Raw genomic sequence first — 20,271 nt, forward strand, 5'->3', positions numbered from 1 at the left:
GGTCTGATTCATTATGCAGCTGTGTAGCACCAGTGACAGTGGTGAAGAAAGGTGTCATGTGAAAGGGAAAAAGCAATTGAGTAAAGGTTGCTTATGCTGGTGTAAACAGCAGCACAACCACAAGACTAGCTGCAGTTTCAGTGTCTATAGGGTGTGTCAGCCAACTACTAACATCTACTAATTGAATGACAGTGTTGGCCTTCTAGGTTGTCAAGGGCTGGGCAGAGCTCCTTCCTTCTGTGCAAGACCTCAGTATGGAATAAGTCTGGAGTTTTCCTTCCTTCCTTTTTTGCTGTCTTTAATCAGTAGGAGCGCTCTTTATGATCAAAATCCCCCTCCCCCCTTTTTTTTTTTCCCTCTTCTGAAAGGTCCTCTGGTCTTTTCAAAATTATGACAGTATAATGTTGAATGGTATTTGAATAGCAGCATTGTTTAAAAGGAACAGTTACTTGTGCCCACTGATCACATTTTTTTCACTGGCCCCACAGCAGAAGTTTCTCAAAAGGAAAAAATAAATTCCCATCCAGAAGCTCTAGTACAGTAGTGGTTCCCTAGTGTCCTCCTGTGGTTCCCTAGGAGGGAACTATAGTGCTTCTATAGTTCTTCCACACCTAGACTTCAAGCTCAAAATCTTAATGAGTTGAAAAGTATCATCCACAATACATCTTCATGCAGACTTCAAGGTTGTCCTCTCTCAGTGAGAGTGTCAAAGCTGTGAGTAAACTATTAGGTCTTACTGACCCTGACCAGCCTCACCTGGGCCTCCATCCACATCACCTGCCCATGGGCCCAGGATCCCCATTTCAGGTCATTCTGCAGCCTTCAATCTCTGCTGTAGGAATGCCAGTTTCCAGCTTAACTGCAGCAGTTACCCTGCCTGGCCATGGGTCCTGCTGGTCTGGACTGACCCTCAGACTGACCTTGGACCTGTGTCATCACTGTGGACCTGCCCAGAAATCATTCAACTGGGTCCTGACCCTGGCAGCCATCACTGGACCTGATCCTGACCTGAACCTGTGAATTGACTTCCCAGCTTGACTTCAGACCTGCCTCAGCACCAGGAACTTGCCTATTGATCTAGGCTCTTGGTTGAACCCAGTTACCACCCCTAGGCCTGCCCTGTTTCTTCATTCAGGGACGGTGGGATGGTGTGTATCCTGGCTGGTGAGGCTCATGCCCTGCCAGCTGTGACATCATGCTTGGCTCCTCCCTTTCCATCTCTTAGGGAGCAGCTGGCCATTGCTGCACTCAATGCAAACAATTGTTATTTTAATGCATAAGAATGGGTAAATTTAAGATCTTATTCTGTCATAAGGGTTAGATCCAGACTAAAGGCTAGACTCTATTCCACACAAGGTGCTAATTGCTATAATCTATTTATTCATTTGCTAAATAATCCTCCTGGATATTGCATTGGCTACCAGCCGCTGAATCCTGCAGTTCACTGTATTTGTACACTGAAATACCCCCTAGATCTCATCTAAACAATGGTTTAGAAGAAGGGACAATGGAAATATGTAGCAGTTTAGGAGTGTCAAGGTAAGTGGATGAGTTTCTGAATGGTGTTCAAATGAGTAAAGCAGCTATGTATTTCCATTATATGCACATTCTTTAGGGGAGTGTGAGCCTATGGAAATGACAGTGGCAGCTGTTCTAGTGGCCCAGAGATAAGAAAGTTTTCTTAAAGGAGAAAGTTACATTACAGTCCCGTAGCTGGGCCAAAAGCATGATGCGTTTAAGAAAAACAAGATTTACTTAATTCTTTAGTTGGGGTTGCCTTCAGAGGAAAGAGTACACTTGTTACAGTTAATACTCAAGTCCATACAGGTACATTTGTCACAATGCAAGATGAAGGAAGAAACAGAAGATGGATGCAGTAAAACAGTGATGGTCATATTTGACTCACTCTTTTTGCGTATTGTTAGAGAACCTAATGACTTAGAATTCAGTTTCGGTGAGGGAAGGGACATTACTGTCACTTCACATTTCTGGGTTTTAGAGACTTGCAGACAGAGCTACTCTGAAATTTTTTGAAGGGCACAGGCAATTAATTCTACACCAACTCTTGGTGTGGCAGTAAATACAAATTAAAAAAAATGTTAACAAGTGTGGTTCTTACTAAAGTCAGTTTTGTTATTTTCAAGGTCTAGATTGAAGAAGGACTATGATGACTTTAAAAGACATCCAGACCATGATAAATTTACCAGAGAATTGTGGAGTAATGATGAAAGTGAAGTTGATTCTGGCAAAGATTCTTTTCCAGTAGTATGCGGTAAATCTTCAGAGTCCACAGAACATGTGGAAGTTCCCAAAAAAGATCACCCAGACAATGGTAAGCATTTGCTGGAATTTGATAGCTTGAACTTGATTCAGGAGCTGAATGAAGTTGATTCAGGAGTTTAATTTTTCCATGTGAGCTTGTGTCCTACTTTTTAGCTTAACTACTACTGTGATAATATTGAAATAACTTGTGATGCATGTCTGACAGATGTAGACTAGAAGAGGGCAGACATGACCAAGATGAAAATTCTGATTAATGCAAGTTTTTGCCATTTTTGTGCTTAACTATTTCTGTGATAACATAGTAGGCCTGCTTGGAATGTACGTTTATGGTGGGTTGACCTTGGCTGGCTGCCAGATGCCCACCCAACCACTTTGTCACTCCCCTTCCTTAACAGGACAGGGAGAGAAAATAAGATGGGAAAGCTCATGGGTCAAGATACAGACAGGGAGATCACTCACCAGTTACTGTCACAGGCAGAACAGACTCATTTGGGGAAAACTAATTTGATTTACTGCCAAAATACAGTAGGATGGTGAGAAACAAAGACGAAAACTAAAACACCTTCCCCACCCCCCGCCCCATCTCCACCTTCTTCCCAGGCTCAACTTCATTCCCAATTCTTCTGCCTCCTCCCCTGTCAAGTGGCACAGCGGGGATGGGGATTGGGGATTGAGGTCAGTTTATAACACTTTGTCTCTGCTGCTCCTTCCTCACATTTTTGCCCTGCTCCAGTGTGGGGTCCCTCCCATGGGATACAGTCCTGCATTAACTGCTCCAGCATGGGTACTCTCCACAGGCTAGAGTCCTTCAGGATAAGACTGCTGCAGCGTGGGTCCCCCATAAACCACAGTTCCTGTCAGGAGCCTGCTCCAGTGTGGGCTCTCCATGGGCTGCAGCTTCCTTCAGGGCATATTCACCTGGTGTGGAATGGGGTCCTCAACAGGCTGCAGTGTAGATACCTTCTCCAGCATGGTCCTCCATGGGAAGGGGTCAACCTGCTTCACCATGGTGTTCACGGGTTGCAAGGGAATCCATTCCAGTCTCTAGAGCACATCTTTCCCCTCCTTCTTCACTGACCTTGTTGTCTACAGGGTTGTTTCTCCTATATTTTTTCCTCACTCCTTTGTGTCACACTCTTCTGCACAGCATTTTCCATGAGGCATCACCAGCTTGGCTGACGGGCTCAGCCGTGCCGTGGATCTGTTTTGGAGCCAGCTGCCTGGCACAGGGCAGCTCCTGGCCTCTCCTCACAGAGGCCCCCCCGCAGTCCCGCACTGCCAAAACCTTGCCAGAAGCTCAGTGCACGGCCCCTCTGTCCACCTGGCATCCCTGCCTGCATCCTGGGCCCTCCTATCCACCTCATGCATCCCCTGCTCGCTGGCTGGTCCAGCCTGATGCTCAGTATGAAACATGTGGCACTCACATCCTTGTCCCACAGGAACCCCACACTCACAAGTCCGCCTGATGTGCCAGCCCAGACCCCAGCCGCCCCTGCTCACCAGCTAGTCCGGGTTGAAGTTTGCCAGTGAGTACACACTCACTGCCCCCACGCACACTGGATTTGGGGAAGATACAGACACTCATCCCCCAGCAGCTGGCACCAGGCACACAGGCTGTGACCTCCTGCTGTGTCCTTGCAGCTCCCCCTTCCTCTGCACATCTCTTCATGGGTTTGTATAGCTCTACTGATTCCTTCACCCCTCCCAGCCAAGTATCCAGGATCTTCCCTGGTTTATAATCATATCAGTTGCAAAGTCCAGGTTGATCTTCCTGGAAGGGGCACCTGCAGTTTCTTGATAACCCATCAATTGGTGTGATCGGTGAGGTTGTTTCTTTGTCATTGTCTCCATGTTTGTTTTGTTAGAGCTGTGTCTCGGTATACTTTTTTTTCCTGGCTTCTCCCTTTTTCCCTCAGTTTCCCAATTAACCAGGTCCTTGATGAGATAACATTGCTGGAATAAACATTCTCACACTCTCACATGCCTTCATCAATTAGTGTGAATGACCAGGTTTTGTTTTCCTCACTGTCTCCTGTGCTGGTCAGGTTTGTGTCCCTGTATGTTCTTGTTTATGACTTCCTCCTTTTATTACCCACTTTTTGCATTGAAAAAGGTCCTTGACCAGATGCCCTTAAAGAAGGAGGCATTGTCCTTCCACATATCCTTAACGCTTGCAAGCTAGCATTTTGCCTTCAGCTAGACACTGTAAAATTGTTATATAGAGGTATCAGTTGCAAATGTGTAAAACACAGTTTCTGTTTTAATATCCTTGCAGATGAAATGAAACTATTAGAGATGAATTTACCTGCAGGAAAAAACAGAATTCTGAAAAAAGAATCAACTTCTAAAGAAATACAGAAGATACTGCCCAAATGTGTTAAACGACAGTCCAAGCAAAATAGTTGTCTGGATCAAAACACTAATGAGCTTTCACCAAGGAAGAAAGCTAAGCTGAGCACTAATGAGGCTGTGGTCCAGAGTTCAGAAAGTAGCCTGCAGCCAGATAGTTTCTTGACTGAGCTGAAACAATTTGAAGGGTCAACTCTAGAATCATTTTCCTTGACAGATCCTGCAACATCAGTATCAAACTTTCTGAAAGGGACCAAACCTATCCAGGCCTTGCTTGCCAAGAATACTGGGAACAAAGTGACCTTAACAAATCAACTGTCACCTCCCCCAGGCATAAATGTATCTACTTCTGAAAAGCCAGTTTTATCACCTTTGGAATCATCACTGATAAAACCAGCATTGCCCTCCCAGACCAGTTCAAAGACTCCTTTACAAATGCTATACAAAATGCCAAATGGCCAATGTGTACCAATAGACCTTCACAACAGCTCTGTGAAAATTCAAATGCAACCTATGATTGACCCTAAAACTGGAGAAAAAGTCATGCAGCAAGTTCTTATTTTACCTAAGAATTTTCTTATTCAGCAGAAGGAAGGAAAAATTGTGTCCAAGGACATTCAGTCACTACAACAAAAATCATCTGAGCTGCACTGCACAACTTTACCAGAAATACCAAATGTTAGTGTTTCTTTAACACCTGTTCTGGTAACAGGCCCTGCAAATGCTACCACTCAGTCACCTAGTACCATTTTTAACAAGAATATTACCCACTTGTCACAAGTGGCTGGTCCTATGAACACTACACAACCATTGCCTGTGGTAACTTCAGCAGCTTACTTATTATCATCAACAATTAAGGTGAGCCAAACTGAAACTGACAAGACTACAGTTTCAACTGCCATGTTGCCTGTGTCTTTGACTTCACCTACTCTTTCCACAGCTAGCCAGTCTTTGATATCAGCAACAGCATTAAGTGGGTCTACAAACACTGCTTCTGCCTGTCATAGTCTTGCATCACAGCAGACAACTGACTCCTTTGAAACTAGACAAGAGCTGAAGACGGTGTGTATAAGAGAATCACAATCTATTCTGGTCACAACACGAGGTGGAAACACAGGAATTGTTAAAGTGCGAACAAACCCAGACCAGATTTCACCTAGTAGTTTATCTTCTAGTTCAGTTTTCACTTACGCACCTCAACTTCAGGCCTTTCTTGTGCCAAAAACTACAGCATTATCATGCTCTACTCTTCCATCTGTAGCAACAGCCACGTCTAGTCTCCCTCATATTGGACAATTGTCTATTTCTGGATTTGCCCCCTCAACAGCTTCTTCTGTTAACATTCCAGCTTTCCCAGCTGATTTTACCCAGGCAATGGAGAAAAATACCAAATTCACTTTACAGCAGCCTGCTATTGGGGGCACTGTGAGTCAAGTAACAGAGAACTCCTCCTATGTGTCCTCTCCTTCTTTATCCTCCATTTCATTAGCTAGCAATTTGATGTCAGCAACTCCAAACAGTCCTATTAGCGTGACTAGCATTGGGCAAAATAACACTGTCATAACTCCAAATTTTTCTGTGCAGCAACAAGGTGATATGAAAACTAAAACTAATCTTGTTATACAATCTGAGTCTAATTCAGCAACAAATGGAGATTTAATCAGTGGTACTCCAGTCCAGAAACTTACATTAGTCACAAATCCACCTATTTTATCTCCCTGTGGGGCATCAGGTGTCAGTATTATACCCTCTCCGGCATCCACTGGTGTTAATGCTCAGAAGTTGGTTTTCATTAACACACAAATTGCCAGTGGTCCGTCAACCACCAATCTAGTTGCAGAGTCATTGAAACATAACCTTCCTTCTTCCCTAAGCAAAACCTTTGTTAGTGCCACAGAGCAAACACAGTTGGTTCTGATCCCATCTACAGTAAGAGCACCAATAAGAATAAATTCATCACCAACTATTGCTCAAGTAAAAGATGTGAAAATTGGACTAAATATAGGTCAAACCATTGTGAATACTAAAGGCAATGGACCACCAGCTCCACCAGTTAATATATTGCACTCTGCCATTTCTAAGGGAGAAGACAAAATGAGCATGGGCTTCGCACCATCTTTGACAAGTAGTAGTACTCTGGTTCCTGTTCCAAGTTTTGTGAGTCAAAGTTCTGTGTCGGTTAATGAATCTGTATGTATTGCCACAAAAGCTGAAAATGCCCTTACAGTAACAACAGCAAGTGCATGTGTAGAATCTGCTTCAGTAACATCAAGTGGGACTTCTTCTGGGACACGGCCCACTGTATTGATTGGTGGAAATGATCCCTCAAGAATAAGGCCAATTCTGGGTAACCGACTGTGTACATCAAATATTGGCAATACTGTAGGTATATCAACTGTGAAAACAGGACATCTTGCTTCATCTGTGCTGATTTCAACAACACAACCAACAGTACCTTCTCAAAACTTAGCACCTGCTTTGCAATTTCCAGTCATTAGCTTGCCTGGATCTGTAGCCACCCCGCACAAAGTGTTAAATACAGTTCCTCAGTTGGCACCAGTTCCAGCTCCTCCTCCAGTACCAAAAAGCCAGTTGCCCACACTGCTTCAGTTTCAATCATCGGGAGTTTCAGCTGCTATGCCAAGTAATGCAAGTATTCACAAGCCTCAGAGTGTGTTGCCCCCTCCATCACCAAATACAGGTAAAGTCAGTAGTTTTCCCAGTTTTTCTTCCCTACAATGCCAGCAGGTGCCTCCCAATACAGAGAAACAAAGTCATGCTTACACTTGCGCTTCTACCATTCAGATGTCTGCAGCTTCACCAATTGTAACAAGCAAGGCAGGAGGTCAGTTGAATGAACCTTGCGTTCAACAGAAAATAGTCATTAACACCTGTATGCCTTTGGCACCAGGAACTCAGATAATGATTAATGGTACTCGTTTTGTTGTTCCACCACAAGGCCTTGGAACTGGCAGCCATGTTCTTCTTCTGTCTTGTAATACAAAACAGACGGCTCCTTTGACTATTAACCATGGTCAAGAGGCTCAAGGTGTACCAATTGTTAATCCAATAACCTCAAAAGTCATGCTAGCACCAAGTAATTCATTAAGTTGGCAAATATCAAAACATCCCTTGAAAAGCTCTACAAAAATTGTGAACTCTTTTGGGTCTGCAGATGCTTTACCCATCGTACATGCAACACCCCAGATACTTAGTACTCCAGCTAGCTCATGTACTCCACTGTCTGCAGCGACACTGTCTGTGTCTTCAGTGATAAAATCTCCCGTTAATGTTGTAGATACATCATCTGTGGTTTCTGCCATTCATCCTCCGAACTCTCATTTGCCAAGCAGCACTTCAGTGTTTCACTTAGACACTTCTATCAAAAAACTGTTGGTTAGTCCAGAGGGAGCCATCTTGAATGCTATAAATACTCCAGCATCAAAAGTTTCTTCCCTGTCTTCATCACTGCCTCCTGTTGTTGTGTCCACAAGCAGAAATCCTACCACTGTCTTCCCTGCATCTCGGTCATCTTGCCTTGATAAACCTGACAAAGCTGCATCCTGAATTTACCACAAATGAGCCACTTCTTTGCAATTTCGGGGCATTCTGACTTTGGAAGTTGTAACTATTGAATAATTTCTTACATTGTTTGAAGCAGTTGATTTACTCAAAATTACTTAAGATTACAGTTCTTTCCTGTTTACCTGTGGGGCTTAGGAGGAAGAAAAATGTGTTTAGTTTCTCAGAGAGAAGTTTTCAGAGAGTTCTTTAGTAAAAAGGTCAGAAATGACCAATGAGTTCATTAAACATTTTAGTTTGGAGAAATCTAGCCTTTTGCACATGTTCCATCTTACAGTATGGACTGTTTGCCAGTGTGTTTATGACAGTATATATCTTCTTTTTATCTGTCAAATTTATTTTTGATTTGTTTCTGAAAAAAAAATATTTATGCATTGTAAAAATGCCGTCTATGGTATAGAATTGTAAATATTCATGAATTCCTAACAGTCTGTACTAAACTATATGTACAAAGAACTATGCTGTCTTATTTATGTTTTGTTTACATAATGTATAGTTTTTTAAGTATTTTAGTAACATTGGACCAGTGTACTGTTTAGCAACAATGCAGAAAAATCTGCATATAATAAATCAAGTTGCTGTACTGCTTTGTGTTGGCAATAGTTCAAAAATGTGTATGTCTGTTACACCATGGCAGATACATATACCTTCCTACTTAATGCAGATGCATCTCAGCTTTTGGAATATAGTAGAATGAAATTATTTAATCTCTTCTGCTCTTCTTTGTGGTTTACATTTCACATGATTTCTTAGGAGTTGGAAGGAAGGCCGTCTTGTTGATCTTCCTTATACAGGGTGGGATAACCCATACTTCATCCATTCTTAATAAATGTTTGGTTATATTGCCTAAAATCTCTAGTGATGTGGTAAGGCTAGAAATGGTTTCCCAGACACCAGTCTAAGTCACACTGGTTGCTGTTCAGCACTGCTATGTTTTGTCATAAAGCTCATAGACCTATTGAACAGTTCATTATTCTTTTTTACAACCTTGTATGCATTTCCACATACCTGGTAACTGTAACAAGGTCACCCTTTAATCTTCTGTCTAGCCATAACAAGCTACCCAGTTTTTTCCCCAGTTAGGCTTTCTAGATCTGTATTTTTTTCTTTAGCTTTTAATTGGGTCTATCTGGAAGGATAGTGCTAAAACATCACACAGTATTAAAGGAGGCCTTATTAGTGCTTTGAGTGGGAATAATTCATATGTTACATAAACCTTCCCTTTTTATGCAGTGTATTAAATATTTGTTGGCATAAGTTCAGCTTTTGATCTGATAAAACCCTTGGGTTATTTTCTGCAGATAAGCTGAGTTCACAGGTGTCTGCTGCAGTGTTCATGGAAATAGAGAAGTTTTTTGGTAACTTTTGAGACTTAGCATATAAAGAAAGGGTGCTCGTCTAGCAGCTCTTATTTTATGGAAGATGATGATTTTAGAAGTGCTGTTGTAAAATCTGAAATCATAGTCTCTGTTAGTTGCTTGGAAGATCCAGTCTTAGGCTGAACATCTTTATATGTGTGGGATTTTTTTGTTGGTTTTTTTTTTTTTAGAAACTAGAAGGGAAGATTTCAGAAGAATTCATGAATGTTAGTTGCCTTTTTAATAACTATGACTTCAAAGGGGGATAAAAGCTTACATATCTGTATTTAGCAGCATTCTTAGATTGATTTTCATCAAGACAAGGCTTAAGCTTTTGTTCCTCATCCTGTCGAGTTTTCTCCTTCCCTTCCCCATTTGCCATACACAGTTTGGCAGTTTGGATGTTGGGTTGAAGATAAAGACCACAGCTAACCCCCTCTGTGTTGGCTGCCCTTCATATTGTTCTGAAAAGTAATCTGGTAATTAGTTAACTAGAGTTCTGGGGGGTAAGCAGGGGGAAGAAAGGCTTGTGCCTTCTATAGGTACCTCCCTTTCTGCACTAACTAAAAATTTTGAATTGGGAAATTGCCTTTTTTTGGATCAGCAATCTCCATCTTATCTCAGGACTGGGAAGATGGAAGCTGTCAGTTTTGGGGTGTGAGAAGGTTGGTTTTTATTTTAGGAAAAGCTACATGGTGAACTTTTCCTACTTCTCATTAAAGGTGTTACGTAATCGATTTTGAAGACACTTAGTAGTAAGTGGTGTCTGCCTGCCGGAGTTCACAATATTAAGGCTTTTTAAATCTGACTGCATTTTGCAGTTGAATGCTGCAGGTGACTTTTCCAACAGAGGAAGGTGACAGAGAATGGCAGTTTCTTCATGGACATTTTATATACTCTAAAACCATATATACCAGCAACACATTTTATTTCCATTTCACTGGTGGAACCTTGGGACTGACTTTCTTGGATTTTTCTCTTCTCTTACAATGGCTGGTTTTCCTTTTTAATTTTTATTTATGTTTGTTGTAGAGTGACTATCTACATTGTTTGGAGAGCTTAAGACTAGGTTCTACTATTGCAGGTGGCCTGAATGGAGAAAAAAATCTTGCATGACATTTTTCTGTGTGTCAATGTAGTAGAAAGATTTATGCTGTAATTAATTCTAATAAAGAGAAAAGTCAGAAAAGCTTAATTGAGAAACTCGGGACTCAAGCTACTTACCTGAATGATTTCTTAGAAATTTTCTGAATTAGTACAATAATATTTTATAATTGTTTTATAAATATTTTGTAATTTGGCAGGCATAAACTTTGCAACATGCAAAGTTTGATTCAGTTTGATTAGAATTTTCATGGGCTTTTATTCTCTACTGGACACATGTTCAGATTCCAAATCCTATTGGAGAAAGGCTTGAGATTGCGACGTAATGGGTTTGCATGATTCATTACTTTGTAAAAACAAATTTTAGTGATTTTTGTGAATAAAATACCTCTTCCTATCACTCCTTTCCAACAATATAAGTGTCGGTCAGAGTAAGACTTTCTTTCAAATGAAAGTAAATAGCCGTTGACAATTTGCTACGTATCTTTTATTCCCTGTACCAAATACATATTGCTACCTAGAGCACAAAAAGTACTGTAAAAAAGTAGATTATATTCACAGATGCAATGAAAAAGCAGAACTACCTGCATCTTTACTTGAAATTAAGACATTTAATTACACATATAAACAAATACATATATAAATCAATCTTTGAAGAAAACATGTTCAACTTTTCAGAGCTTGTAAAATGCCTTGCTTTTACACCCCTTCAGATACTATATACAGATATTCAGACACTATATTATAAACAAAACTTCGGGTTTATTAATGACTTTCAACATTTTGGATGGTAGCTTTGATATTTACCTAAATGGACATATTCTGCACAGTAATTTTTCTTTGCTTTGAGTAGAAAATTACGTTCATTGTGTCTCACTGTTCAAACCCGTGTGTGTGTGCTGCCATTTTCTTGTGGGGATTCTGCTTCTACCATACTAAAAGCAATTAAATTTCACAAGTATTAGGAGTCATAGAAGTACCTGTTCAAATCAAGTGTGTTACTGTCAAGTCATTCAAACCCACTCTGATTTCACTGTGTGACACAGCAAAGAGTACGATGAGAAAAGTGAAGCAAAATTCTCCTGATAAGTAAGTGAAGAGAAAATTATTTGTCTCATGTAGGTAGGTCAGAAAATTACTAAAAGCTGGCATTTGAAGAAAGTCCATAGCCTCATCACAGTTTGTTTCATAGCTGATTTTGCTTATATTTTGTGGTAGTGTAGAATTTTAGTAGCCCAAATTGATTTTAAAGTAAATCAATCATTTTTATTAAAGTGTGAATGTTTGTTATGATGAGGCTGTTACCTTTAAAAAGAACAGCAGGAGCTGCTCACAGAAACTTAAATTCAGGTAGCCTGTTCGCTGTAAGCTGCACCTGAAGTGAGTTTACTGACTCAAAATAATATTAGTAATGCTGTATCACACTAAAGGTCCATCTATCCTAGCATCATGTCTCTAGGAGCAGTCAACAGTAGCAGTCCAAAAGAGCATAATAACAGACCTGAATATTCTTCTAGTATCCACTGATCTGTGAGCCAGAGTCTTGCTCAGACAGCTGTGATTTTTTTTCAATAGCCCTCAGTGTATTTTTCTTGATGAAATTGGCCAATTCTTTCTAGAATTCTTCTTGAACTCATGTAAACTATTACCATTTACAGCTTCCTGTGGTAAAGAGTTTTTCACACAGTGTGTAAATAAATCTCCTGTTTGTTTCTGAACCTGGCACCTGCTAGTTTCATTTGATGCAAATAATATTTATATTGTAAGATACAATAAGCCTTTGCTCTTTATTCATTTTTCCATGTGGCCTATGCAGACCTTTGCCATGTTGGTTGTCTCTTTTCTAGAATAAAGAGAGATAGTCAATTCAGTTATTTCTTACATGGAAGTAATCAGTTAGTGTCATTGCTGTCTGTACCTTTTTCAGTATTACTATATCTTTGAGATGTGGGATCAGAATAGTGCATGTTCTAAAAGCACTGCAAATCTATTCAGCGGTGTGATGATGATTTTTCTCTCACAATAATTATTTCAATTTTGGGGGGTGCATTTCTGGCTATTATTTAGTCATGTACTAACTTTTTTGTAGAAATATCAGTTGTAAACCAAATATGCAGCAATCTCAAAATAAATTCAATTCATCCTATAAGACTATACCACTTGCAGAATATCATGGCTGTAAAGACATGATCTTTAAACCAGATTATTGAAACCAGTGCAAGTCTGGCACTCTCCTCTCTCTGTACAGTTCCTACTCGTTTGTTTTAACTCTCTTGAAAATGCAGAAGGACAAACTGCTGTAATGATTTTGAACATTATGATTTTTTAACTCTCATTTTTGTCCATAGGATACAATTTTATATATTAGGTGCATGGTCATTTTATCCACATTGGCACCCAAATAAAAATTTTTCAGTTGTTGAAGAGGCCACTTTTGCAAATGTGACACAGATTATGTTCTATTTTAAATATTTTCCTTGAAACTACAGTGGCATAAAGCAAACTTTAAGATCTTGATAAACATGTCTTTTCTTCTTTTCTCAAAATACTGAATTTGCTGATAAATAGTCATAACGGGATGTCTGGTGTAAACAAAGTAACGAGGATACTTTTTTGTTTCATGTATGATTGGTCCAGAAGTTCTGCAGGAAGTTGGTGTTCTTACAATATCTTTTATTTCAATCTCAGGTAAACTAAACACATTAAATGGAAATGGTATGTAAAAGCAAAGTAAAGGAAATGTAATTAATTGCTTCTAATATTTCTTGAAATTAAGTTTACTACACAGAAAGTGTATTAAAATGTGCATAAATATGATTTTCCACCTTTTGCAGATGAAGACAATGAAGTATAGAGTTCTCATAGCAACATGGAAGAACTGGGAACAGGACCCTTGGTCCCCTGACTCTTCCAGCGTCCCATCCATAACTAAAGGTTAGACAACTAGATTACTGCTTTATTTTCCCCTATTCTTGCTTTTTACAAAGAAGAAAAATTAATTAGAAAATGAAATTGTTTTCAAGAATGTGAGTGGCACTGACAGGTAGCATTTATAAAAATTAAATAGCACAGGAAGACAAGATAGGAAAGGAACCTCTATAACTGAGTTTTGCGATTGTCTTCAGGGTTTAGAACTTTGCTTGTCAATATTGATGTCATAAAAAGAAGGCAATATACTTGTTTAATTAGTTGTTCATATTGATTCCTTCTAGCAAGCGTACAAGTATAAGATCAGATATTTTGGCTATCTATAGGTCATGGGCACCTAGTACCAGCATATACATTGAGATCCTGTCCACATAACATGCTGGTATTTTAGAATCATTCCTCACTCCCTTTTTTTAAATCACATGCAGCAGTAAAATAGAATATCAAAGAGGGATTAGTGATTGGATATTACTATGTAGTCACAGGGTGTTGTCTTGGAGCAGGTATTTTTAGCATTATATTCAATTTTAACTACTGGAGAGGAGGAATTCTTTGCATCTATTTATAAAAAAACTTGTCAATTCATATTAGCAACATGCCAATACTAAAATTACAATAGTTTATTTGAGGCTTGTCTGGCCAGTATTCTACAGTTGAACTACATGTTATGCCTTCAAAATATTGTTCTTGCCTGTAGAGTGCTTTTCTGCAAGGTGGTCTCAGAAGAACCTTTTATAGACAAACACAAAAACTGAGGGAGGCCTGTCCTAAAGTGTTTTCCTCTTTCCATGGCCTAAGAAATTGATGCAAAAACATAACCTTTTGTTAAAAAACAGCCCATATTTGAAAGTGAGTTTCTTACTTTGGCTCATGACAAAGCATACAGCAGTCCAGCCCTTGTATGAGCTGCACCTTGGATGGGGCATTTATCTCACTGTAGTGGCCAGTAGAGAATGCTTAGTGGAAAGAACAAGCAGTAGATCAAGTATGAGTTAATTTTTCCCAGTATGTATACACAGCTTTCAACAGTAATTCTAGGAGAATTGTGTAAACTCAGCCTGGACTTGTCTATGACATGAAAGAACAGATTTTGCAATCAGAGAATCGGGTACTGGAAAAAAGTGAGCAGTAATTCAGAGAAGCAGAGCAGAAAAAACAATGGACATAAAAGCATAAAATTGCTTCTCCAGTTTAAGAAGTGGTAGGAGAGGTGCATGAATCCTGCTAAAAAGCAGAAGTTTTGAATGAGGAATTGACTGTGAAATATCGTTGTCCTTCCTGTTGGTGAGGCCAAAACCAAAGAGGTGTAGAGCATGTGGACTGCATATCCTGAGGATTACAAATGTAAGAAAGACAGGCTTCTTAAATCTGTGTTGACACGAAAAATGTTCAGGAAGAGATTTCTGGAGATACAGAAATAGGAGTAATTTATTACAAGGTAGGCATCTGATACCTTTTAATCCTTGCAAGGATAACTTTACAGGAGAGTAATGTTCAGGAAATATTCACACTTGTCATATGATTTTGTTGTTTTACTGCAAATTCTGAAGCAGTTCCAAGATTGTTCTGAATATGGTTACCAGATGACAAGCCTAAAGTTCCTCCTGCAAACAACTGCAGACAGCAAATCTAGCACTGAACAGTGTCTAAAAGGGGTGGCTGTTTTGCTCCTGAGTGTCAGTAAAGAGTTACTTGGGGTGATGGTATGCAGAAACAGAAATCAATTACTTCTGCCAAGATAAATGGGAAAGGACAAGCTGATAGAAATTGAAAAATTAGACCTTTTTCTTAGCAAATACTCTTGAACAAAAATGAGTCGGTTCTTTTCCCTAATAGCTACAAGAATGCAGCTGATGATAAGGTAAATTCAAAAAAGAACTGGGAAGAAGGAAGGCTGCTTTTCTGTGTAAGCAGAGAACATAGTGAATGTGCAGCAGAGCAGTTTATTTCTCCCATCCAGAAATGGAAGCTAGCAGAGTTGAAAAGACCTTACAGAATTAGTATTGAAAGACTAAAGTATTTATATTAGGCCATAATTCTTTGTCTCGTACTGATTTGTACTCTACTCGTGTGGTGTACCTCTCAGGGAAGGGGCAAGTAAAGCATGTAGTCTAAATGTATAATTGGGACTATACTAAAATGGTTTGGAAACGTGAAGCTGCTCAAGCGTTGTTCAGGTTTTGGCCCGTGTAAGTCAGCAAGAGTGGAGTTTACCACTATCATATGGCAAGAGTTTTCTGGGGGAACTAGAGAAGGCAATAACTATGACTTGTAGCTTAGATGTCAATAGTGTTGTCACAGTGGATTCTACATTCTGCCCTTTTTTTCCCGGTAAAGTGGGGCCCAGTAGTCCCTGGTTCTCTTTTGATGAGTAAATTTAACAGATGGTTCAGGGTGGATAAGGATGAGATGGACGAGGGTCTGTCCTTCACATTCCCATGAGCACAAGGCATTTAGGATCACGGCTACCCCCAAAAATGCAGTCTTGGGCAAAAAAGCCCAAGAGTAGAACCTGTGTGGACAAAACGTCTTGAAGAGCTAGATTTTTGCAGCAAGGGAAGTAACAGTTCTTTCTGTTTATTAGAAACCAAGCTGCCTTTGAGGCAAGGATTTTCTGGGGAAAGGAAGTAAAGTGAAAATCGGAGGATTGTGTGAGGAAGCAGAATACAGAGGGTAAATTCCAAAAAGTGCACAAGGGCTGGTTTTTAGCTGTCAGCATGTATGGGATGTGTAGATAGTAGCTGTAGATAGCTTTTTTAACATTGTACTGCTGCTAGTTTACCTTTATTACTATATGTAAAGTTCAGTGCAGATGTGTGGCCAAAAGACAATACTGGAAACTTTCAGGCACTTTTCAGATCTAATGGGCAACAAAATACGTTTAATGAAATGGTGTGAACGCACGACAGTCTTTCAGTTTTGTTGCACAGTTTAATATGCAGTCAACAGGAAAGTACAAATGAATAAATGCTACTTCTCCAAAGCACAGAGGAACTCATTAACCTTTACAGAAGAAGTGAAAATAAGTTTGCTTTCAAAGGCAAGAAGATGACTCTTATGTCACATAAATACATGGACATACACCAAGAAAGTAAGGGATATTTTACCAATATTAGACATAAACATGAATCAAAATATGCTGGCAATGTTTTATTTAACTGAAAAATTACAAGCAATATGGTTAATATTAATACAGTTCCTGAGGCCAAGATAATCTATCTACATCCTCAGCTGCAGCAGGTATTAAGCCAACAGAGATTGCTGAGGTGAACGTCACTGGATTGTCCTGGCAACCAGCTGCATTTGCCAGTCCTGTTGCACTGGACTGGTGAGACTCAAAGGGATCAAGTGCTTCCGGCGGAAAGTCCTTGGTGCTTTCTTCTGTCATAGCGCTCTTATGTATGTGGTATATACCCATGGCTCTTGGCCCAGTGAGTGTTTTGCTACATGGTTCAGTATGCCAAGAAGATTGCACTCGTCATGACGTGCTGCATTTTGCTTTTGTGCAATGGCTGGGATGGCTGACCAATATTCTGGAATCTTTTAAGGCTACATTGAGGCTTGTAACCTCATTAGAAAGTAGATGATCCAGCAGGATCATACCAGGAATCCAGACACAGACAATGCAACTGCTACTGCCATTATAATTTACTAATCTGACAAAAACACGCTATATTAATGAAAGGCCTGGTTTTCAAGTTGTTCATTGTATCTACATAAGGGTTGCATGCATAGCTATAGAGAAGTTGCTAAGATCCTCTTGTACAGATGAGCTTTAATAACAGTGTGTCTACTTCTTCCCTGATAGAAGCAGTTTAATGCAGACCAGTAGCAAGCAGAGCTTCATTCTCCAGCTATGACCAGTCACCTCTCTTCGTCAGCATCCTGGGGGACAACTCAAATTGCCCATGGGTTTCTTCATTTGCTCATTTGGTGGGAGAAAATAAAGCGCAAAGATCATGTTTGTTGAGAATTACAGTTGTAATACAAGGCATCTGATTGCAGCCTGATTGCAAAAAGGGTAAAAAAAGAGGAGCAGGAGATCTTTGGCTTTTACACCCTCCCTGTACATACATGACCGCACCAGAGAAATTATAAATCTAAAGTTTGGTGACCATTTATTACTCTGGGGTCATATGACTGTCTAATGTGAAAGCCTTTCCTGGAAATTTGAAAAATCTATACCATATTCTCCATGTGTGCTAGTTCAGAAGTTTCTATGCATTTCTCTTTCTTTTTAAGGGGACAGACATCCTAGAAAGTTTTAGCTTGTCTTTGGTCAAGTGCAGTGTGATTGAGTGTCATACAGAAAGTACATAACATAGCCAGTTCTTGCAGCATGCAATTTTGGCAATTACAGGTCTCTTGCTTTCAAGTTCAGACCTGTCCTGTATTGGTGGTTTTTAACGGATCAGCAGCCAGCCCCTCCAGTGTACCCTCGTTGGGTATAGAGCCAGATTTGAAAAATGGAATTTGTAAGCATGTTTAGCATGAGTGATGAAGCTTCCACCTATATAATATAGTACTCTATGAACCTCTGTTTCCTGCTCTTATTTTCATGCAATAATTAAAATCTGATACCACTGTCTGACTGTGTCTATGAAGAAAGAATACTGCTTTCACAGGGAGGAAAAATGGGAGGACTTTCTGAAAACTAAGGATAGGTTTCCGAGAGGGCTCATCTATCCTTTAAGTATCTATAAATTAGTGTCAAAGTTCAATAGTTCCAGCTCTGGCTGCTGAGCAGTTCCAACGATGTGGCCTTATGTAGTACTGGAAGTAAATTAATGTTTCTACTTAGTCAATGTTAACTTCCTCGTGAGCTTTTGAAATGGCTAGTAACATATTTAATGCTGATACTACTGAAAAATGTGTGGGATCAAGTAAAGCTTTTTGAACTCTAAGCACTTGACTTCTTTATAGTAATTAATCTTTATAGAAATTACTTTTCTCAGCCATGAATGTGTATGTCAGTTCCATTCAACTGTAGCACCACACAGTCTTTTGAAAGGATGTTGCCCCAGGATAGAGAGTTGCAGAGTACAGAGTTTCTAAAAATCATTAGCCTCAAGCTTTAGCTTACCAGTTCTGCAAAAAATTTAGTCAGCCGTTGTGTTCTACATCTCTGGCGCTTACTAACTATAAAGTGGCATTTTGTGTATTTTCCTGTGTATTCTTCTTCCTGTCACTAAACAAGTCCACAGAATTTTTTCCTTAAAGGTGTGTATTGGAAATGACACATGTAAGGCAGCTTTTTAGGTTAAAGTACCTCTCTAAATTTCTAAATACAGATATCAACTAAATTTATAAAAACAGATATATTGATTATAATCTTTCACAGCGATTACAGATATTTATTACCTTCCAAAAAGTATCTAATTGTACTAATCTGTATAAATATTTTTATTACAAAAGAAACATTTCTAAAAACCTATGTCTTATTATTTATCACTGTATATGGACTTTGTTAGGCAAGTAAATCTACCTTGTATTTAAAAGTTCTTTTTGTTTGAAGGTGTTTGTATTTGTGTATTTAATGACAAAGAACTGGGTCCTTTACTAATAGCAGTTAATAACTGTTTTATGAAAATAGTTTTCTTCTGTAACTACTTTTAATTTTAACGAATGTTGTACAGTTTTATCTGCTTCCTGCTGTGAGATATCAGGCCTTGTGGATAAATTCGTTGATCTGCATGTAATCTTTAAGTAATAATCTGGCAAGTAAACAATAACAAAAAAGGCTAAGTAAACAGTAACTGCTCAATATATGTAGCCTAATTTATGTGTATCACAATTCTTTGTTTTCTATTACTGCTAGTGTTCTGGCAACCTGTAAAAACTAGCATCGTGGAGTCTGCTGTCTTCTGTATCCTTCAAGGAACGTGGGCTTCACACATTTTCTCATATTGTCATCATGTTAGAAGCAGATGGCACGTAAATCTCTATATCTACCAAGTTCTTTTGCTTTCTCATAAGACTGCCAGAAGGAAACTAAAGGTGATCGTCATTATACCCATTGACCGATATGAAATAATATGGACTCTAAGCAGAAATTCCTAGGTTGCCTGGATTGTGTTTTATGAGGAATTATTTCATTACAGGTACATAAATAAGTGATGTGAGGTAGAAGCCTGTTGTAAAACATAGTCACTTTTTGCAGGTTAATTTTAGAACTGCTGGTAGAACTGTTGGTAGGGAAAATGGTTAGTCTTTGTAACAGGACGTAGTCAAATGGTTTTGTCCATTTTATGACAGATTCTTGTACATTACATTCCAGGGAACAGTTTGTTTCTTTCTTAAAGAAAGGGAAAGTAAGTAGGGAAGATGAAAACAAAGGTGCCAACACTTTCTACTCTGGTTGATACTCAACTGTATGTACTTCCTCTTGGTAGATCTATGAAGGATGCAAGATGCTCAGACTTGAGTATAGTGTATTAATCTGACCACAGGAAATGAAAAACTTAAAACAAAAGGACATTCAGATTTGTTGAGGCATTTCAAGAACCAGTTCTGTAAACTAAGCAGGAATAATTTTCAGCAACTGCTAATGAATGCATGTGATTTTTTTTAATGATTTTAGCTTTAAGAAAGTTAAGCATGTACAGGAAATTAAGAGGGAGCATGAAGAAATTGAATTGGTATGTTCAGAGTTTAAGATTTCGTGTTA

General features: G+C 39.3%; 1 protein-coding gene across 1 annotated transcript in view; it reads left to right on the top strand.

The window, feature by feature from the left end:
- The window catches only part of KIAA2026 (KIAA2026 ortholog), a 56,289-nt gene extending 47,492 nt beyond the window's left edge, over positions 1–8,797 (top strand). Inside the window, exons 8-9 of the mRNA XM_009333555.1 lie at positions 2,145–2,332; positions 4,559–8,797. Coding sequence (XP_009331830.1) covers positions 2,145–2,332; positions 4,559–8,199 — 3,829 coding nt within the window. The 3' untranslated portion in view covers positions 8,200–8,797. The remainder of the gene's footprint in view (positions 1–2,144; positions 2,333–4,558) is intronic.
- The last annotated feature ends 11,474 nt before the right edge of the window (positions 8,798–20,271 follow it).

Source organism: Pygoscelis adeliae, unplaced genomic scaffold (genome assembly GCF_000699105.1).
Source record: "Pygoscelis adeliae isolate BGI_AS28 unplaced genomic scaffold, ASM69910v1 Scaffold501, whole genome shotgun sequence".
Lineage (NCBI taxonomy): Eukaryota > Metazoa > Chordata > Aves > Sphenisciformes > Spheniscidae > Pygoscelis > Pygoscelis adeliae.